Below are 22,979 nucleotides of genomic sequence, written 5' to 3' on the forward strand. Positions count from 1 at the left end.
CAGTAGCAGACAGCAAAGCCAAATGCTCTACAGAGGTATTGAGCTAATTCTCCATATGATACCATTTCATGCACACAGGTACTTCTGTCCGGGAAGTTCTAGACAGAAATGTGGCAGCCTTTTGCCTGCCAGCGTTTACCTGAGCAAGTCACCCAGACAGCTGGCAAACTTTTATCAGCATTGGGCATGTCAAGGCATTGGCATTAACCACCTTGCTGGCTGCCCATTCTTGAGTGCTACAAACAAAAGGTATAGTCGGGAACTGTGCTCCAGCCTTGTAAAGGGAGATTAATGGAGGAACAAGGTAAGAAGGAAAAATGACCAAAAGAGAAGGGATGAGAGACAAGAAGCCACGTAGGCATTGTTTAGGATGTAAATTAAGCTGATGAATGCAGTTATGTCACTCAGGAACAGTGATCATTATGGGATTGGCTTATTTCCTCATACACATACAACCCTCAACCTCGCCACAGGATACCCAATTAGAGGTGGTAACTTTTCATTAAGAGTAAGTAATCAAGACACATTTCTGAGCTGGTAACTATAAACATTCAATGCCATTTCTGAAATGGTTTAGATCATTGTCATTCCAGGTGGTTACTTTATTCACAATTGCAAACGCTCATGAGGTTGATCGAACCTTTAAACACCAACACCTGCAGAACTCCATGTTCCCGGCTGGTGCCACACACCACATGTACATGGGAGTTTACCCCAGATGAGCTGAGGTGACGTCCTCTTCAGGCTGACAGGATGACTTGGTGAGGGCTGCTGGTGGCAACTCTGAAGCAACAACTATTTAGAAAAAAAGCAGTTAAGACATGTTGCTAGTCAAAGGACAACCTGATTGCTGCATGTTTCCAGTATTTTTGTGACACGGGGGCCTGCTGGGTCACTACCTGGAAGGAAAAAAATTCGTAAGTTTTCTGACCCAGGAAACCCTCTTGCAAAATAAACACCTGGCTGATGAACCTGAGGTCACCCACCCAAAACACCTTTAGTGGCTAATGCACTGGAGCCACTGTTCTTACTGAGGCTTGTTGGCTGACTTGTCATTTGCTTCTGTGCTGCTTGTGGGGCAGCATGTTTGATGTACAGGCGCTGAAGGTTTGAGTGGACCTGGCCTCAAGCTGCCCTGAGCCCTTAACCATGAAACGGGCACTATTTGCCAGGCATCACTTGAGGGGAGCTCTCCAGATCAGGTCTGAGCCTCTCTCCACATGCTGTGTCAAGGTGGGGGAGCTGAGAAGAAAAGAAAAAAACCCGAACAAACATGAACTTCTTTTTTTTTTTTAAATTTACTATTGTTGCTGGATCAGCCAAAAGACCTGATCATGAGGTCTCCTAGCTAATATTAGGTAAATAACAGATGAGATGTCTAGCATAGGTTAACTTTAATACAAATAATAAATGAGATGTCTAGCAGCAATTAACTTTCAATTGTAGAACAAATCCTATCCTGGAATTGAGAAGCCAACCATGAACAGCTGATTATTTAGTTATTATTGTCAAATTTTGTGGATGTGCTTAACCTAAAGTGAACTTTGCTCATTATAGTATCATTTTAATACAAAACCACACCTCCTCACCAAAGGCTACCTGTCTCCAGGGGAAGACCCCTACTCACTGAGCATGTGTAGTAAGGATAGTGTTATACAACTTGTATGCAAATGTTGTTACTAATCAGCCCTACAAGACTGCCCTGAGGGCATAGAATCATAGAATGTCCTGAGCGGGGAGGGACCCATAAGGATCATCAAATCCAACCCCTGTCCCTGCACAGGAAAACCCCACAGTTCATACCACGTGTCTGAGGACATTGTCCAGTCTCTTCTTGAACACTGTCGGGCTTGGGGCTGTGACTACATCCCTGGGGAGCATGTCCCAGTTCTCCAGCAATTAGATTTTGTATAAATCATTGCAGATATGCTAGTTTGATCTAGTACCCAGACTTCCAGTTTCATTCTCCCTGGCGAGCCTCTGGCTCACTTTTGCCCCCTTCTTTACAGAGTGGATATTTCAGAAGAAGCCATTACTGTGGGGATAATTGTGCCCCATAAGCTCTCTGAGTCCATAGCAGAGGTTAAATGTCTTGATGATCTCAGCTGGAAACTTCAGGAGGCATCAGCTCTCCACAGGCAGGAGGGATAACCCCTCTGAGAGGGCGAAGCCCAAGCTGGCCTGCCCAGTGTTGCATGGCACTGAGCGTAGCTTGTGGCACTAATAAACAGGCTCTACCTCTGACTCCATTGGGCGCAGAGCAAAGACAGTGCTAGAAATAAGTGAAGAGAGCAGCAGGGTGCTCTGTTTGTGGAACTTGGCAACTTTTCCCAAGTAGCAAGTGACAGGATGAGAGGAAATGGTCTCAAGTTGTGTCAGGGGAGGCTTAGATTGGATATTAGGAAAAATTTCTTCCCAGAAAGGGTTGTCAGGCATTGGAACAGGTTGCCCAGGGAAGTGGTGGAGTCACCATCCCTGGCAGGGTTTCACAGACGTGGAGATGAGGTTCTCAAGGACATGGGTTAGTGCCAGGGTTAGGTTAATTGTTGGACTCGATGATTTTGAGAGTCTTTACCAACCAAAATGATTCTATGATTCTACGATTCTATGACTTGTACAACTGTAACAAAATCAACATCTTTGAATGGGACATTGGCACTCATGAGAGCAAACTTGCAATTCACAACGCTGTAAGGAGGATGAAACCCGTTGGACGGGTGGTGCAGAGTGAAACAACGCCGCTGCTGGAGCAGGGTGCACCAGGAGGGGAGTGTTCCTGCTCCGGCAGGGGATTGGACTAGAAGATCTTTCGAGGTCCCTTCCAACCCCTAACATTCTGTGATTCTGTGATAGGAGCCAGGCCGCTGCCGACGCCCGTGGTCCGTCTCCCTCCCCCGCGGCCTGTCCTTCCCGCCCCGCCCGGCTCTCCGCCACCAGACGCTGCCTGCGCGGCGGCTCCCTGCAGGGGGCGCCGTGTGACGCGCCGTGCCGCCGGCTCCCTCTCTCGCCCGGGCCGGGCCACGGCTCGCCGGCAGGGGGCGGGACGGATGGCGGCGGCGCTCCGCCTGGCCCGCGCCGCACGCCTGCTGCTGGCAGCCCCGGCCCTGCAGCCGCTTCCGCGCTGCGCTTCGTCCTCCTCCTGTTCTTCCCTTCGCCTCTCTCCGCGCACCATGCAGGTCTTCCAGTACCCCGAGGTGTACCGCGACGAGACCGCAGTGAGTACGGCCCTCGCCAGGGCAGCCCGCCGGCGTGTGGCGGCCGCCGGGCCCGGCCGCGGAAGCAGCATGTCTCGTCGGCACCTTGGGTGCTACTGAGGGCCGCCCCGGGGGAATTACTGCTTCCTCGGCTTTCAGGGCTTTGTTCCGCTTGGGCCCTTAAAGTCCAGCGTGCTATGTTTAAAAGGGTCTCTGTTTTTTTCCCGTCTGTGGGCCGCGGCGGCTGCTGGGGCTCGTGAAAAGACGGATTGTTGGCCTCGGTGCCCGCGGGCACGTCCCGCGTGTGCAGGGCCCGGGCCGCCGCCCGGCTGGGCCGGGAGGAGCGGATCTGGCCGCCGTGCCGAGTCGGGAGAGCGAGTCCCCGAGCTTCTAGTTCCGCTGCCTGTCTGGGGAGTCCAGGCCTGCACCTGGGCTGGACAGCGGTAGCGGGGGAGCAACCGGTCTATTTTGATGTGATAGCACATCTGCAAGATGGGCTGTCTCCTTGTGTTCCAACCGTAACTTGATACCGAGGATCACTGAGTTTGGCTGAAACGCGTTCGGTTTTCTTCTCATTTTGCAAAGGATTGTGCTTTAGGCGCCAGCCCAGGAATTATTTACAGAACTAACATCAGCTTTGAACCTAAATGTTAGCCAACGTGAACTAACACTGGAAAAAAAATCAAGTATTTACTTTCATAGTTGAGTAAAAGGCTGAACTGTGCAACTCCTAACAGCAGGTATTTAGTCTGATTTTGTGTACTGGAAGAAGGAAGGAGATAAATTCAACCACATGGGTTAATCCTCTTCACTTTTCCCCCTTTAATTTATATATGTACTTTACTCACATGTTTGTGAGTAGCAATAGGGGGGAGGTCTAAGCCAGAGACGCTTGCATATGGGTGCATCTAGTAATCAGGTTTTGTGATTTGACTCGAACCCCTGGATTTGGAGGAGGTTTGGGGTTGTTTGGCATTGGGTTTTTTTTGTTTGTTTGGAGGTTTTTTTAGTTGTTTTTTTACTTCACTAATCTGTCTTGTGGAAGGAATTTGTGTTCATGTTCTGCATTTCTTTGGTGCTCAGTGTTTTTGTCTGAGGATAACTTTGCTGCCTTCACCAAAGGATGGTGATATTAGCAACTCACCTGGGAGCAAGGTGTTCCTCTTCTTTTGGTTCTTAGCACTGTGTGCTCTTGTGAAATTTCAAATGCCCTTCATCTTGATGAATAGTGTTTACTTGTGTGCATGTCTTTTTCTAAAGTATTGTCTTTTTTAAATTCAGGAGTTTGATTACCATGGGCGTAAAATTAGTGACCCATACTGCTGGCTTGAAGATCCTGATAGCGAACAGACAAAGGTAACTTTTCTTCATACAGGAATGGCTGTTTTGACATGGTTCTCTTCTATAGAGTAAGTGCATGGGTTCTCTGTTTTTGAAGGACCTGCCAATACTTTTTGAAAACTTACGTAGTGAATGGAGGTGTAGTACACTTCATATGTTATGGTGCCAAAAGCAATGCCATTATTTTGTACTGTTGTGTCGGTGGGGGAAAGACTGGAACACTTGGTATAATCTAGATCACAAAATTTGGAAAATTAAGGCCTTGTTTGTCTTGCATCCATTTTTCTAAGACAATTTGAGTGCTCAAGAAGGTGTTGTCACATTGAAGAGAAACACTCTGATTTTAGAACATTTTATCCACTGTCCTAAGTACGTCTAAAATTGCCATAATAAAATAGTTAGGAAAGAGTAGAAAGAAAACTCCTTTGGGTTGCTTTTGTCATACAAAGTGTGTGATTTTTTTTTTTTATAACTCCATTTAAAAAAAAAAGTTTTCCTCCTGAATTTAGGCTTTGTCAGTTTCTTTTGTGACAGACTGAAGGTGCTGCAGTGTTTTCAGCCTGCAGTCTGCTGTAACTGGTCTTTCGGTGAGAGAGAATCCTGAAAAAATAATAGCATATGATTGTGAGGCAGTTCCTCTGATATTCAGGGCGTAAGGAGTTGCAGGGGCAGAAAGTGGTGGAGGGGATTTCCTCTGTAATGGCTAAACAACATTGTGATAACTGTAGTTCCAGCATGGTTGTGTTAGAAAGGTGGTAGACAGCAGGATCTCCATTTAAAAATATCATGCAGGGTGGCTTTCCTTTAGTGAGATTCCTTTTAGGTTCTCTCACGCATATGCTTACATAGTACCTGTTGATCAGCTAGAGGGTGGTCAAATAGAACTTGCTGTAACTGTCAAGAGCAAGATGAAAATTGTACAGGCAGGATCCTGTTCCCTACTTAAAAATCTACCAGCATAGGCTCATGTGGATTAAAAAGGTTTATTTGGAATCAAGTTTTACTGAAAAACTCTGCCATGGATGTTAACAGCGACAATTAGATAGGGAGGTTTTGTTGGGTTTTGTTTTGCTTTTCTGGCATTCTTAAGCAACAGAACGCATAGGACGGTTTTGTGCAAAATTCAGAGGGGTGTATGTGTGGGGAAGTATCGTTATGTCTTTCTTTTGTATAGGCCTTACATATATCTATTAAAGTGGTTTTAGGCATCCTGTGGAAGCATCAGGATTGAAAAAATGCCAAGACCTGAATTTTGTGGCTCCATGTTCAGTACTCTCACCATTTACTGCAAACAGGTTAGGTGAGAGGTTGTAGTTTAGGAGACAAAATAAGGATTGGGGGATTATAGCATGCTCATAAAAATGCAGCAGCCCAGACACAAGATGTCACTTTGGTGAAATGAAAATACAATTAAATCTTACTTGCCTAGACACTAAAAAACAAATGCCTTGGCAGAATTTTGCATTATAGTAGTAGTATAATGCAAAGAGTATGTATCTTTCTCTGAAGTTCCAGGAGTTACTGAACAAAGCAAATTAAACTATTTTGCTGTTCTACCTCTTTCATAGAAGGGATCAGAAAAAATAATCTTGAAGTGCTAAACTCCTCTCATCTGCTTTATCATTCACTATGTGCTCTGTAGCAGGGGTTGCTGACAGCTCCTCTTTATTGGTAGCTTTTCTTAATAATTTTATCTCCAAGTTCTTGAGATAGTTTGCAAGACTCCTGCGGAATAGCCATTCTGCACTTACCCGATCAAAGAATAACCAGACACTGGTGTAGAGGCAATTGAATGACTGTGCAGGCTTCAAAGAGAATTTGGAGTGTGCTTCTTAGACTTTTAAAACCTTCAAGTCACTGACCTTGAGACCTGTGTCCTTCCCAGTCTTCTTCCAAGTCACTTGCTCTCTTTATTGCACTCCTTAATGTCCCAAACCTCCAGTTGTTTGAGGGAAAAGTAAAAATATCCTGTGTACACCTGCAACAAAAGGCTAGCTTTAATTTTCTATGTATTAAGTACAGAACTAGAAGAATAATTCCTTGAGTGTCCATGCTCATCTGTAATGAAAGAGCCCCAATTTGTTTCTGTGTACAACATTCTTCCTTGATTTGAGTATGTGTAACAGTGAAAATTCAGGTTTATGCCAAGAGTAAAGACTGAACATCATTGATTTTTTAAGTTAGGAACCTTTTCTCACATACAAACAATCAAAATTATGTGGTGTGTGTGCTGTCAAACAGATGCACAAATATGTTGGAATTCTACTTCCTGGATTTAGCAGAAATAGTCATATCAAGCATTGATGTGGCTATAGAAAATAAATGGGTAGGCCTCACTTTGTTTCTGTATTGATGTGAGTCAGTGAAACATCAAGTTTACTATTTCTTGAAGCACGAAGAAAGAAGCTCAGGCAAGTGAAATTGGTTTTATCTCTCTAATTTTTATTAGTTTCACCTGATGTTCACTGTAGGGTTAATGGGACTGAGATTGAAAGAAATTGTCCACAACAGCTTTGAGTATAAAGAATTATACTAATTTTTCCTGTGGCTAGTCCAAACTATCTTGTGGACTCTTACAGTCAGCAGCTTAAAAACACATCAACATGGAAGGGTGTTATTTTGTTGATAGTGGTGGTGGTGATGGTTCATTTTTTTGTTGTTGTTTTTGGTTCTTTTTTTGGTAATTGGTTTAATCAGGTATTTTTGCAGTGAGAGTACAGTGCAGATAGTACTGTATTTGCTCCACTGTAGCTTGCAGGTTTCCATTAAGTCAGGTGGTTCTGTGTTTTATCTCTGCCCTCTCTCCTCCTTCTTGCACTGGCCTGAATGTTTCTGTCCCTCCCTTGCACAGGTATAGCCACCACAAGGTGGTGTTCTGGAGGGGAAGCCTTTGGTGGATTAGTTTTCTGTTGGCACACATGTGTAATCCAGGTCACCCCAAGGCCACATGTTGGATCTAAGATGGTTCAAGAATGGCATCTTTCCTTTTCCAGCAGCCCACAGCCTACTTTTAATTAGGTGAAAGTCAAATAGGTATAGAAACTTTTCAGCCAGGTCACCAAGATGATCTCATTCCATGTGCAGTGTATGTATCTGCTATAGAAATGAGGTTATTGAAATCTGCAAGTGGCTAACCAGAACTATGTCCTGCAGATTTGCAGTCTTAGAGCTGATGAAACCAATCACCAAGCCGCATCTTCAGTTTCCTGTGGAAAAGCTCTGGTTCAGGAAGTACACACTTCTGTGTTCATGATCTATGTGCTATATCACTTTTTTCAATATCACTTTTTTTCCCTCTGTTTGCTTGGTTGGTGTAGTCATGTGCAGCTATAAGCAAACAAAACTCCCTTCTCCGGACAGGTAAATAAAAGCTGAGACCCTGGTCAGATGAGGAAGTGCAGAAGCTCAGTTCATGCTCTGTTGCTGTTTGACCATTGGCCTTTAAGACAGACCGAGGAAGCGTCCCCAATATAGCTGAAATGTTTATGCTATGCTGGTAAAACACTTCTGGTGATGACATAAGCCACAACTGAAAAACCATACTTTTACTGTTGGCTTGGGTTTGGCTTGGTTGGACTTTTCAACTTCTTGTTTTGTTTTTACACTTTGTGGGAAATAATTTCTTTTTTTACTGAAGGGAAGTCTTTTGCTACTCTGTCAGTCAAATACGGTACCTTAACTTGCTGACAGTGTAGGCGGTGATGTGTTGCTTGTCTCAGACATGAGGAATGGAGAAGAGATGAAAGAGCAGGTATCATGTAGCATACACAGTTGAGTTGTGGCATTATGAACAGGCGTGTGTTCGGATTAAGACAAGAATGAAACTCTCAAAACTACAATTAAATGGATTTGGAGTCATAATTGACCAGTGTTTCATTCACATTTTGATGAATTTCCAAAAGCACTTTGAAACTTTCATTGCTAAATACAAAAGTAAATGCTAAGAGGCAAGCCACCAGAAATCTGCTTAATTTTATTTTGTAGTACTTAAAAAAAGGTATGTGCCCTCTTGTAGGAATTGCACTGAGCTGCCTTTTACTGAGAAGATATATATGAAGATTTTGGGGGTAACTGTTTAAGAAACTGTAAATACTTTACAGATTAATAATGAAGACTGGCAATATTAGACCAGTTTGTATTTTAAGACTTCTTGGAAAGTATAGTGTGAGTGGAAACTGGTATCTAATCAAGAGAATAGCTTAGTGGCACGTAGAAAGCTGATAGGTTGTAAAAATGCATAGTTAAAAATTTTTGTAGCATGTGGTTTTTTTAGATGAAATTTAGTTACACTTAAAAACAAACTAACAAACCAAAAACCATAAACAACAACGACAACAACAAAAAACCAGAAAAACAGTTGGCCCGACATGGCCAAACATTTCGGCCTCAAGTAAAACATCTCTACTCTTAGTATAACACTTTATAAATTCTTTGGCTTTTCAAATTACCTTATTTTCTGAAGCACCAATAAGCATATGCTTTGCTTGGACCCTTATTCTGTCTTTTCTTCTGCTAGCAAATTCTGTCCTGGTTCAATGCTTATGATTGTCAGATGCAGATTTCTACAGGTAAAATATGAATCTTTCTCTGTAGGCTCATGGAGATGTATAGAGCTACTGTTCACACTATAGCCTGGGTGGCATCTGTTTAGCTCAGTGTGGTGGGTGCAGTTGTTTACTGTGAGTTTCTGCTGACAGCATCATTTCTTGTACTTTACCTGGAGCAACATTTCAATTATGTATTGCTTTTTGAACATGAGTGCAACCTTGTGCTCAAAAGTGTAAGAACAGAGAGTTTACAAACTATACTGGATTCTGCTTGGTGGAACTCTTTCAAAAACCTGTAATTCCTACTTCCTTTTTTTAGATAGCAATGGCATTCCCTTTTACAAATAGTCTTGGAATCTTTGGTATAATACATACTAAGTGGAAATGGGAAAAATATATTAAGTTCCTGTAGTAACTCAGTGAGTGCAATAGTTAGTATGTAAGCATGCTCATGTGCAATGAATGCTTGTAAAGAAAAGTTAGTGTCTCCTCTTTGAGTACCAGTAATTAAAGCAGATGTGGTAATATGTGGGTCAGGATCAAGGGACAGGCTGGTAGGGGTGATACTGTTGTAGGTGTCTATTACAGGCCACCAGATCAGACTGAGGAAGTTGATGAGGCCTTCTATGCGCAGCTGAGAGTGGCCTCACAGTCACAGGCCCTGGTTGTTGTGGGTGATTTTAACTTCCCTGATGTTTGCTGGAAGGACCATTCAGCCAGCCAGCCACAGTCCAGGAGGTTCCTCCAGTGCATTGATGATAACTTCCTCATGCAGATGGTGGAGGAGCCGACCAGGAGAGGTGCACTGCTGGATCTCATCCTCACTAACAAAGAGGGTCTGGTTGAAGCAGTAAAGGTTGAGGGCTGCCTGGGTTGCAGTGACCACGAGATGGTGGAGTTCAGCATCTCGTGTGGCAGGAACAGAATAGCAAGTAGAATTGCAACCCTGGACTTTGGCAGGGCTAATTTCGGCCTTTTCAAGCAACTGCTGAGGGAAACCCCATGGGCAAGACTGCTTGAAGGAAAAGGGGCCCAAGAGAGCTGGATTGCATTCAGAGATTGCTTCTTCCATGCTCAGGATCAGAGCATCCCCACACGTAGGAAGTCGAGGAAGGGAGCCAGAAGGCCTGCGTGGTTGAATAGGGATCTGTTGGGTATGCTCAAGCAGAAGAGGCGAGTTTACAGGTCATGGAAGCAGGGACTGGCCACTTGGGAGGAATATAAGGCTGCTGTTAGAGGATGCAGGAAGGCAGCTAGGGTAGCCAAGGCCTCCTTAGAATTACAGCTGGCGAGAGGGGTCAAGGACAGCAAGAAGAACTTTTTCAAATACATAGCAGATAAAACTAATACCAGAGGCAATGTAGGCCCACTGATGAATGAGGTGGGTGCCCTGGTGGCAGAAGACACAGAGAAGGCAGAATTGCTGAATGCCGCCTTTGTCTCTGTCTACTCCGCTGGAGGATGTCCTGGGGAACCCTGTACCCCTGAGACCCCGGATGAAGCCAGGTTAATGGAGGAGTTTGCTTTAGTCGATGAGGACTGGGTTAGGGAACAATTAAGTAGTCTGGACGTCCATAAATCCATGGGTCCAGATGGGATGCATCCGCGGGTGCTGAGGGAGCTGGCTGAAGTCATTGCTAGACCGCTATCCATCATTTTTGCCAAGTCTTGGGAAACGGGAGAGGTGCCCGAGGATTGGAGGAAAGCAAATGTCACTCCAGTCTTTAAAAAGGGCAAGAAGGAGGACCCGGGTAATTATAGACCGGTCAGCCTCACCTCTGTCCCTGGGAAAGTAATGGAACAGCTTATCCTTGGTGCCATCTCAAGGCACATAAGGGATAAGAGGGTCATTAGGGGCAGTCAGCATGGCTTTACCAAGGGTAAGTCATGCTTGACCAACCTCATAGCCTTTTATGAGAATGTAACAAGGTGGATGGATGATGGCAGAGCGGTGGATGTGGTCTACCTTGACTTCAGTAAAGCCTTTGACACAGTCCCTCACAGCATCCTCACAGCTAAATTGAGGAGGTGTGGTCTAGACAATAGAGTAGTGAGGTGGGTTGCAAACTGGCTTAAAGAGAGAAGCCAGAGAGTGGTGGTCAATGGTGCGGAGTCCAGTTGGAGGCCAGTATCTAGTGGAGTGCCTCAGGGGTCAGTACTGGGGCCAATATTATTCAATATATTCATTAATGATTTAGACGAGGGAATTGAGTGTACCATCAACACGTTTGCTGATGACACTAAGCTGGGAGGAGTGGCTGACACGCCAGAAGGTTGTGCCGCCATCCAGCGGGACCTGGACAGGCTGGAGAGTTGGGCGGGGGATAACCTGATGGAATTTAACAAGGGAAAGTGTAGAGTCCTGCATCTGGGCAGGAACAATCCCAAGTTCCAGTATAGGTTGGGGCATGACCTATTAGAGAGCAGTGTAGGGGAAAGGGACCTGGGGGTCCTGGTGGACAACAGGATGACCATGAGCCAGCACTGTGCCCTTGTGGCCAGGAAGGCCAATGGCATCCTTGGGTGTATTACAAGGGGGGTGGTCAGTAGATCGAGAGAGGTCCTCCTTCCCCTCTACTCCGCCCTGGTGAGACCCCATCTGGAATATTGTGTCCAGTTCTGGGCCCCTCAGTTCAAGAAGGACAGGGAACTGCTGGAGAGGGTCCAGCGTAGGGCAACAAAGATGATTAAGGGAGTGGAGCATCTCCCTTATGAAGAAAGGCTGAGGGAGCTGGGGCTCTTTAGTTTGGAGAAGAGGAGACTGAGGGGTGACCTTATTAATGTTTATAAATATATAAAGGGTGAGTGCCACGAGGATGGAGTCAGGCTCTTCTCAGTGGCAAACAATGATAGGACAATGGGATCAAGCTGGAACACAAGAGGTTCCACTTAAATTTGAGAAAGAACTTCTTCTCAGTGAGGGTAACAGAGCACTGGAACAGGCTACCCAGGGAGGTTGTGGAGTCTCCTTCCCTGGAGACATTCAAAGCCCGCCTGGACACATTCCTGTGCGACCTCACCTAGGCGTTCCTGCTCCAGCAGGGGGATTGGACTAGATGATCTTTTGAGGTCCCTTCCAATCCCAAACATACTGTGATACTGTGATACTGTAATATGTGACTGCAGTTAAAACTGAGTAACACACAGTTCCAGTGTACCCTTGCCGCAGTGTTATTGATAGATGAAGCAAAAATGTGTGCTGGTTTCTGTCCACTAACTGCAACTGAAAAGTGGTTTTGCCCATCCAGTACAATGGATAGTTTTATACATGGTTTCGTGTGGCATCCCTTTTTGTGAAAATGTCACAGCACTTCTGAGTAGTTAGCTTATTTGTGTAGCATGTTCTGTCTAGATTTTTTGTGTCTGTGGTAATTCACGTGTTTCCATTTAGACAAGACAAATTCAGATACAAGTAGTAATTTTTGGGTAGATTTGATTAGGTTCATCATCTGATCAGATCGGGAGAAGACAGTTGTAGTGGTACAATGTGGAAGCTTCGTGCTGTTTTGACTTACCACTGGGATGTGCTGTGTTGCCATCCTGGCTTGTAAAGCTGTCTATGCCAGTATAATCCTCAAAGAGAAAGCAGAAGCAAAAATTGGCCATTCCTTGGCAATGTATTTACCTGTTCCCTTCATTTTTTCTCATGGGATCATTTCCTGACTTGATCCTTGCTGATGCATAGAGCCTCACTTTGAGTAAAGTTCCAGAAGTCATGATTGTTGGCCGTCTGTATCTGTTCCTTTTCAGTGCTATAGTGCTGGTTTTTTGTGTCATCCTTGAGTGGTGACCTGTGTGTAACCAGCCCACGTGTTCTTAAACTAATATGCTTCAACACTTAGCCAAGTGCTCTTAGGGCATTACTAATTCTGCACTCACAGGCTTAAAGCTTATCAGTTTCTGTATGCTTTGTTAGACATGAACAAATACCTCTTAAGTGGAGACTCCCCATAATTAATGCGCTTTCTCCTTTACATTTTGGCCTGCCAACTCTCTGAAAAAACAGCCTGGCATGTCATACAGCTCTTGGCTGTGCACTGCAATGGCAGCGAGACAAGTGGGAGGGAACGTGTCCCTCTGCTTGCCCTGTGTGCTCTCTTCTTGCTGTGTGAAATGTCTGTAAAATGCTGCTGAAAGAGATTAATGTACTATTCTTTCCTCTTTTTCACCTGAAGAATTAATAAATGAGTAAATGTTGATAGCAATTGGTAAGTGTGTGCCAGGTACTCTGTGCACCAGCTGGCTTTTCTGAAGAACTGTGAAACATGAGTTGTGGAATATGGATTGTAGCCTCACAGCTCCTGTGGGTCATGCCCTGTGGTGAAGTGTGGCTCAGATATTATCATTTGTCGATCTATTTACTGTGTGACAGGTTCAGGACAGGTAGAAACAACAGCTTCTTTCAAAGCAACTGGGGAAGAGACCTGTGTAAGCAAGAGGTGGGCGGATGGGGTTTCAGGCTGGAGGTGAGAGGCTGAGGTCCAACAGTGATACTGCAGCCATTGTTGCAACATCTGACTGTGAATTACAGCCACGCATGCTGTGTCCTGTCCTTTCTACTCCATGTTAGAGACAGAAGAGCCTGTATGTCTGCTTCTTAGCAGCTGTGGTTCACCTTAAAATGCTTAGGTGTTAGTTTTATGTTAACATCCTGTGCTATAAATAGGGATGGTGAAACGCCAACACGGCACCAGTTTTTCCATGTGTGCCATGGGAGTGGCAGCCACTAACAAGCAGCTGGAGTGTTAATGGTTTTGGCCACAGTCCTGAAGTGTTTGTCAGTAGGAGGTAGAGTGTTTTCAAGAAACCATGTTCCTCAAAGGTCTCTTCTCAGAGATAAAGTGTTCTTGCCTTTTGTAACTAAGAACTGATCTGTGGATAGTACTTCGGCCTTTCCAAGAAATACTGCCTGGGACTGATCGTGTGTATTATGTTAATAGGATGAACAGACAGAGCATGTGACATTTTGTGTCATCATTGGAGTATTGTATATTTGTGGTGAAGCAAGGGAAGATGGTATTTCCTAGGTATATTCTATAAGTTAGCTTTACTATGTCATTTAGGCAAATACAATGGGAGTTTTTAAAAGCATGAGGTTTGAGGGTGTTTTAAAGGGCAATTGCAGGAATCTGGTTTGTCTTTGAACCACTGGTTATACATGTCACAGAGAGACATTATTGAAGATATAAGATCAGTCTTATTACAGTATTGTGGCATAATGCAAATAACTATGCAAGACTTCGGGTGTAACTCTACACAACCTGAATGGGGGGAAAGATGTCTGTGATGCATTGCTTCAAAAAATAGTGTTTTCTGTAGGAAATACACATTTCTGCTTGAGTTCATGTTAACTCATGGATTGTTTTCTTTCAGGCATTTGTGGAGGCTCAGAACAAGCTTACAGTTCCCTTTCTTGAGCAGTGTCCTGTCAGAGGACTGTTCAAGGAACGAATGACTGAACTCTATGATTATCCTAAGTACAGCTGCCACTTCAAGAAAGGAAAAAGGTATGTGAGAAATGTCTTTGTAGGTGGTGATTAGTGTAAAACAAGTGAAAAACAATGACTAGTTAGGAAAACAAATTATAAGTTACATTTATTCCATTATAGTTGGGAAGTAGAAAAAGTAAGCCAATGTTAATACCGTATATGGTTGCATGATGCGGAGCACAAGGTGCTTGACTGTCTCCGATTTCCAGTCATATTATCTTGTTCTTTTGCCGTATTTTCTTTCTATAGGAAGAATTGTGAGATTATCAAAACCCTGTCAGCTTTTTAGAGTAATTGTTATAAAAATAAAACTTTGGGGACTTTCTTTCAGGGTTGGTTACTGTCAGTATAATTAAAGGCACCTCATCCTGAAAACACCACATGTCATGTGCATGTTGTTCTAAATATTTACTGAAGTACTACTCTTATGTCGGTCCTACCTGGAGCAGCTGGTAGGATTTTTGTTCAATCGTAGCCAGTGAAAAGTAGTGAAAAACAGCTCCTGTGTCTGCAAGAGATAGGGGAAGAATTATTTGGAGGACTGAAGGTGACTGCTGCAAAAAGATCTCTCTTCTAAGAAATAATGAAATCCTGCTATATTCCAATACCTAATCTACTTATATCCCTGTTTTAATTCTGTGGCTAGGTAACGACTTGGTGCTTCTGTGGGTTTGCAGTTTGAAGACTGCAGCTCCTACTCAATTTTATCTGACCTCTTTTGGAAACACTAGCCATCTAGAGAAAGGGAGCAGAGAGATGAAACTGCTGTTTAACTAAGAGTTGTTTTACCAGTTCAAAAAGAGGTAGTGCAAACAACCAGCCATTCTTAATCATGGGAAACACAGTCTTTTTCAGTATTTTCAGTTTGTTTGATCCTCGTTGAGTGACCACCTGGATGTACCAGGTGTGTTTTCACTGTCATCCACAGGAAAGAGCAGAAGCTGTCTCATTGCCTTAAGATTACTGCACAGATACTGAGGGAGATCTGCTACTCTTTAGTTATCTGCCCTGTGTTGTGAGGAGGGTGTGGATACTTGTTCCTAAGGGAGGGAAAGTCTGTATTGTGTGTTGTAAGTATATTGTGGGGAGCAAACCCAAGCTGATGTCGATTTAAGTTGTCACTGTTGTGGCACAGGACATCAGTGTGAGGTTTAAGCCCAGAATCAGTGGAGCTGTTCAGGACAGCGCTGCATGCAGGAAGTAAGCCTTGTTGAGCAAAGCTTATTAGTCTGCGTGTGATGCTCATGCAGATGTAACTATGCTGAGTCTGGTTCTGGAGCACACCTGATCAGCGACTGCTGGATTCTCTGACCCATTCTCCTTGTGCAGTGTAAACATGCCTTCAATGCTGATAAGGCCTGATGTTGCGGAAGTGCTCATGGCAATGATTAATATAGTCTCTACTAGAGATAAGAAGTCTTAATTTGATGCAGCTGACTGTCCTTCAGGAAGAATGTTTATGCCAGGAACTTGATGTCCTTTAATTTATGAGACTTTGATTTTAATAGATACATTTTAAGCTTTTCTGAGTATTACTCTGTTTCTTGGCATGCGCTGAACTTAAATCACAGTGGTTTAAAAATCATACCAAAACCCCATATATTATGGTGTTTGAGGAGATAAAAAGGGATCTACCAAGTTAAATAACATTTAGTAAGTGGCTGGAGGAGGAACTGTTCTATTCGAAGAACTACCTAAACTTCACATGTCGCTTAGAGATTCTTATATTTAATTACTTCAATTTTCTGCTGAGGAATGCCTGCTAAAAGTGTCTGATGAGCTATTCTGTAGAATCTGCAGAAAGGAAGAGTGTCCAGGGAGGTGCTGTGCCTGTCACATTCTTTGACCGTTGCTTCCCAGCTTATTGCCTGGCATTGCAAAGGTGAAATTGGCTAGAAAATGCACAGTCAAATGGAAAATTACATATGTTTTTCTTCTATTCCTTTGAATCTTTCATTTTTTTCACTCACATTATTATTTGAAGATATTACTAGTTCAGATTGTTAGCCAGGTCTTTCTGAGTGTAGTTTCCCCTTCTGGGTTTGCCATATTGCTGTGCTTGTATCCAAGTACTGGGCAGCCTTAGGAAATATGTGAACTTATGTTTAGGTTTGAACATAACCCCATAAATTCTTTTGTTCCCACAGGTGAAGCTGCTTTTTGATTTGTTAAGTCACAGATTTTCATAGTAAAACTCGGGAGTCCTATGAAGGAACAGAAGTGTAGTAATTATGAATAGCATAGAATGCAGTTATTAATTTCTTTGTGCTCTGTAGTGTATTCTGATATGAAGAGTATGCCTCACTAAAGAGAATTCTGTGATTCTCTGTTCCTGCAAGTTTTTCAAAACACACGCAGTTTTATAGACATTGGGAAATACAGAATCACAGAATGGTTGGGGTTGGAAGGGACCTCTGTAGATCATCTAATCCAACCCATCTGCTAAAGCAGGTTCACCTAGAGCAGGGTGCACAGGAATGTGTCCAGGCAGGTTTTGAATATCTCCAGAGAAGACTCCACAACCTCTCTGGGCAGCCTGTTCCAGAGCTCTGGCACCCTCAAAGTAAAGAAGTTTCTCCTCAAGTTTAGATGGAACCTCCTGTGCTTCAGTCTGTGCCTGTTGCCCCTCATTCTACAGATGAAATAATTTCAGATCTGTTTCATTTGAATATCTGTCTACCACACGGTACAGGTTGAAAGCAGCTATATGAATGACAAAGCTTTTAACATAGGAGATGGAAACCTGTGCCAATACTTGTAACAGAGAAACGCTAAGACTGCCAGAGCTGTTTCACATAGACAGTTACATAGAATTTATAGTATACTTAGCTTTGTTTGAAATGCACTGTGGCAAATGCAGCTTTTATTTTTAAAACATGTTTTCGCTGCATCCTACAGTCTCCTCTATGCAATCTATATCACATTGGGATGAGCTTCCTTTCATTTTCAGAGGCCTGGAAATTTATGTCTGGGCTTCCTCTGTATTAAGGAGGAGATAAAGGCACCTATAGAGGATGGTTAAATCCATGATGGCCACAGGGGAAACCATGATTCCTACTCTGCTGTGAAGCTTGTGTTTCCCTTATATATTTATCTGTCTTTTATTCACTTCATGACAATCTCATACAAGTTTTTCTTGCTTGCCTCACTCAAAATCTGAATGTACTTATTCTTCCCTCTTGTGTTCTTTTAGGTACTTTCACTTCTACAATACAGGACTGCAGAACCAGCGAGTTTTATATGTACAAGACTCCTTGGATGCTGATGCCAAAGTTTTTCTTGATCCAAATAAGCTTTCTGATGATGGCACTGTGGCTTTACGAGGTTGGTGAGGCAGTAGTTCCTGCTGAATAAGTCTGGGTCTTCAGGAGAATTTGGAAATGATTTCCAACTCTTTACCAATAAAAATATGGCTAGAGTGGCTTGTTTTAATCAAAATAATCACAATAGCCATATGTGGATTTTTATGGTGTTTCAGAAGAACACTTCTAAATCTGCATTGTATTCACAATTAATGTGGTTCAGTTTCTCAACATCTTCTTTCACAACTCTTAAAAATTACGTAATTACTTCTGTTCATTAGGGCTCTAACTTCATGCTGGCTGTCCATTTTCCCGCTCCGTATTGGCTTGTTGTAGAAGCAGGACTCTTGGACCTAGAAGTCCTTGAAGTCTCTACAAGGCAGTTACTAAAAGCAGAAGGAAGAGTTAGTGGATGCTTCTTTAATTGTGACCTAGTTGAAAAGAATCAATCTGGCATTTTTTAGTGAGAAGTCCTGGCTTAAGTTGTGGATATAAGGACTGGGTTCATATAATCTTTCTGTATTTCTAAAAAGTTTATGACAAAGTCTCTTTCCAAATGCACTTAAGAGAAACAACAACCATGGAAGAAGAGGAGAAACTCTTGGTGTTGATAAATACTTAATTTAAAAGGCAGGGACAGGAATAACTGATCAGCTCTTGAAGTGGAAATCACCAGTAGGCTTCTGTCAGGGTCTGTGCCAGGACTTGCACTGTTCACTGTGGTCATATACAAGGTGTTTCAAAACAGTGGACCCAATTTTAAAGCAGTATATTTCACGATGGCAACATGGCTGCTTGTATGCTGGGAGAGGCATCTAGCAGTAATTATTTGAAACTCTATGCCCTACCCTTTCAAGTTGTAAGAGTTTCATTCATGGGAGGTTCATAGTTGCAGAAATATAGTGATTTCAAATTGGATCCATCTTCTTTATATATCCTCTATATCTTTGCAACTACAAACGGCTCATGAATGAAATTCTCACAACTTGGGAACACAGAGCATTTATAAAAAGGTTACTAAAGCTTGATAACTCATTAAACTGTTTGTAATTTTTTACGTAATTGTAACATGTTGCCATCACGAAGTATACTTCACTAAGTCCACCTTTTTGAAACACCCTGTATATTACACAAATGAGCGAACAGTGTGGCCGCAGAGTTTGGCAACGCTAAAATGTTGCTCCAGGTAAAGGCTGAAGAATGACTGAAGAGATGCAGAAAGACCTTAGGGATAGTGAGTGGGCAATAAACTAACAAGTAAAAGTCTCTGTGCAGATAAATTAAGTGGTGCACAGGGGACAAACAATCCTAACCTTATTTGTAGAGGAATGGATGGAACGGACTCTGAGCTGACCATGACCATTTGGGAACAATTCTTAGGCTGTAATAGGTAGTTCCATGAAAATGTCAGCTTGGTTCTTGGTAGCAGCCAAACAAGCACATCGAATGTCAGAAATTATTAAGAAGGAAACTGTGAGAACAGAAGACACCATTACATTAGCAACCCAGGGAGTTATACAGTAGCATTGAATAGAATATAGTTCCTGTCCCCTCAGCTCAAAGCATGCTCTGAAATACAGTTCAGAGGAGGGCAGTAGGAGCAATCAAGGGTATGGAGCAAAGGTCAGGAGCAACGGAGTGTTCCCAGATCAATCAGGTTATAGAAGGGACAATTTAGCAGGGGTAAAATAGAAGTCTACAGAACTATTTGTGGCATGCGATAGCATGGAGAGAATAAATAGGGATTGCTTAGTTGACACTTTTTCTATTACAAGAATCAAGGGATATCAAATGAAGGCAGTGGGAGTAGAGTCCAAAGCAAACAAAAGGAGGTGGTGGTTCATACCAGAAGTAGATTTGTAGGACTCCTTACCAATGGATGTTATTGGTGCAAAAAAACTTATTGTGGGTTTAAGGGCAGGCTGGACAAGGTCAAGGAGGAGGAAAGTACTGAGGATTATTAACCAACTACTTCATGGAAAAGACGTGTCCTAAGCTAAAAATGGCCAGAGGTTGTAAGAATATTTGAGGAAAATATAACATGTGCTTGCATTGTTATTACTTTAGTAGAAATCTTCTTGTGACCCCTTCTGAGGATAGTTAGGTGGAATCTTGGTCTGAATCAGAATCGCCACTCTTATGTTGTTATGGGTTATTAATCCATTTGCATGCTAGTGTCAAATTTTTCCAGTTACTTCAGTTTTTAGGGCTTTGCAGGGTCTCGTTTTCAGTGTCTCCAGTACTGAAGTGCTATTTGCTTTATTTCAGGATGCACTCCACGTTTCTCTTTCAAAATATCACTTTAAGTTCTCTACCTGTGTGTATTTTCAGTCTCCACCTCTTCTCCTAAATTCAGGGAAGTAGAAAAAAATATCATAATTCATGTGTTGGGCATAAGTGATGTTAATGAACATACTTACTGAGTATGCATGTCTGAACTCAGATCTGTGAACTACTTGAGAAGCCCACAACAGCTGGAAAAGTGCTGCAAATCCCAAATATGATAGCAGATGTAGTTGCTTGCCCTGTCTTTTAGAAGATAAACTCTCTTCTCTCAGTGTTTGGTGAATGCAGTTTTTCTAACTGCTTTCCCAATTTCACCTCTCTTTCATTGGGATTTGGCTAGTGAGTAGTAAATAATAAAAAGCTTTGTGGCAAAATAAGAAACACTTTTTTTGAAAGTGCTGATTCCTTGTGCTGGTTCTTATTTCATCTTGTTTGGTTCCAACTTCCTAGGTTATGCATTCAGTGAAGATGGTGAATACTTTGCGTATGGCCTGAGTTCTAGTGGCTCTGATTGGGTTACTATCAAGTTTATGAAAGTAGAAGGTCCTGAGGATCTTCCAGATACACTAGAGAGAGTTAAATTCAGTTGCATGGCATGGACCCATGATGGAAAAGGCATGTTCTATAACTGCTATCCAAAACAAGATGGGAAAAGTGATGGTAAGTATGGTTGTACTAATTCCATGCTATATGGAAGCAAAATGGTCTTTTCAGTTATTGGTGCAACAGTTAATGAGCTCTACTAGTTTATACTGAAAATAACTAGCTATACTAGTTTATACAATTAGATATCAGCTTATGTCTTGTCTGATCAAAGCCTGTCCTCAGTTAGTGTGAGTATCCTCTTGTCTGCCTGTGTTCTCTTAAAAGTCTGCTGCTCCACTTCCTTTTCTCTGCAATGATTTATTTAGCTTTCATACAGGGTGTTATTGGCTGGAATTTGATGTCTGGTGACAGCTTACTTAGATCTGTTCCCCTTTTGCGTCTGTGGAAGCATAGGTGAACTGGCTTGGGAGGCTGACCTTATGAATAGCAATCTGGGGCATAAGGTTTTTGTTATTCAACCAGATTAATTCATCTGTGGTTCACAGAACAGCAACACAAAATGTATATGCTAGCAAAACTCAAGGAGCAGCACACAAAGGGGAATAAATTGCTGAGGAGCGTCAATAAGGGAGGAATTTAGAAGCTTTTATAAGGCAGTGCTACTGAAAAGTTTCTTCTGGACCTGTGCTCTTTGTTAGACCTTGGAGAGAGCCCAGATTTTGCCTTTGTATTTGCTTTTGCAGCCTATCATTTTGCCACACTTCCAAGTTAAATACCCACTTTGTGTTTTTTACTTTTAAACATTTTTGTAGTTCAGAAGCTGGAGTGTTGGAAAATGTTGCAAGAACGAAATTTTTAAAAAATCAAGGAGCACTTCTTGCAGTATTTTTAAAGACTTTTTTTTTTTTAAATCAGCAAATGGAAGTATGAAGATTTCTAGCATATTAATTAGCAATAAATCTCGCCTTAGTTGCCCAGGGTGAAATGGGAGCAAAAACATCATTAGAGGATGGCAGGGATTGTTGTTGTTTTTCTTTGAGTGCTTAGTATTTCTAGAAAGCAAAGCCTGAAATGATAAATCTTTAGATTTGAAGATAGTATTATCAGCAAATAAAGGAAAGGGTAACTGTTTGAACAGGTTTGCAGAGTGGTTTGAAGTTTTATTTGGTTTGGGGAGTGTTGTTTATTTGGAGGGGAATGGCTGTAGACTCGAACCACTGTAATTCTCTCTGCTGAAATACTCTTCACTTTCATATGGAAAGGAATACAGAAGTTGACAATGATTTTATTTGGTGGTTGTTGGATTTCTTTGAGAACTAATTGGTTTAAATATCTGCATTTCACTAGGCACTGAGACCTCAACTAATCTGCACCAAAAGCTGCATTATCATGTATTAGGAACTAACCAGTCAGAAGACATCCTATGTGCTGAATTTCCCGATGAACCCAAATGGATGGGTGGAGCTGAGGTATGGTGAACACCCTGAAGTTTGTTGTCATTATGTTCAGTTTTTCAGATTCTAACAACTGGTAGTAGTTATAAAGAGGAAAACATCTTGTTAAAAGAACATTTTTTTTAGTGTTTCAGTATTGACCATTCAGCTAAGAATTGCTGAAAGTAAGACTGTCTAATTTACTTTAAATCAGTCCTCATTCCTGTAATGACACATTTACATATCCTTTATTGAGGATTTTCTGCACAATGTACATTCCAGGACAGAAAAGGATCGTTTGATGAGCAATGTGTCACTGTTCTTTTTTTCTTCTTAGTCAGTGTTGAGCTCCAGCCTTCACTTTTAGCACAAAATGCTTATTCCAATAACCAGCATGTCTGGATATTCCCTGCCATATATTTATTTTGTTTATATTTATTTTCAGAGCGTCTTTCCTGGAAATGAAATATGTCTATTCTACTTACTTGAAAAATGGAGACATACAGTTAAAATCTGTTAAAACTGTGTGCCCATTTGGAGACTTTCAAGTCTCCTAAAAGCAAGTTTATTCAGCACAAATACTGTACGGACTGTGTTATTGGAGATAGAGCAAGTCACTGCTGGAATTGATTCCTTAAGCTTCTATTTTTGAACTACTACTATATTGTCCAAAGTCCTGGGATAGCTAATCATCTTCCTGACATGAATGCTTCAAAAGACCCTAAGTTTTGTAGCTAATATGTGTTTTATATTTCATGTTGGATTTAACAATTCTGGATTGAGCACTATGTTCTAGGTGCTGTTGGGATGTAGTGCTGGTCATTCTGTTTATCAGGGAACT

The 22,979-nt window shown here is 42.4% G+C and overlaps 1 protein-coding gene across 1 annotated transcript in view; it reads left to right on the plus strand.

The window, feature by feature from the left end:
- Positions 1–3,023: 3,023 nt before the first annotated feature.
- The window catches only part of PREP (prolyl endopeptidase), a 105,126-nt gene continuing 85,170 nt past the window's right edge, over positions 3,024–22,979 (plus strand). The window contains exons 1-6 of the mRNA XM_065834753.2: positions 3,024–3,215; positions 4,476–4,550; positions 14,456–14,589; positions 17,765–17,895; positions 20,610–20,819; positions 22,053–22,174. Of these exons, the coding sequence (XP_065690825.2) occupies positions 3,048–3,215; positions 4,476–4,550; positions 14,456–14,589; positions 17,765–17,895; positions 20,610–20,819; positions 22,053–22,174 (840 nt within the window). The 5' untranslated portion in view covers positions 3,024–3,047. The remainder of the gene's footprint in view (positions 3,216–4,475; positions 4,551–14,455; positions 14,590–17,764; positions 17,896–20,609; positions 20,820–22,052; positions 22,175–22,979) is intronic.

The sequence above is a fragment of the Patagioenas fasciata genome, chromosome 3 (genome assembly GCF_037038585.1).
Source record: "Patagioenas fasciata isolate bPatFas1 chromosome 3, bPatFas1.hap1, whole genome shotgun sequence".
NCBI lineage: Eukaryota > Metazoa > Chordata > Aves > Columbiformes > Columbidae > Patagioenas > Patagioenas fasciata.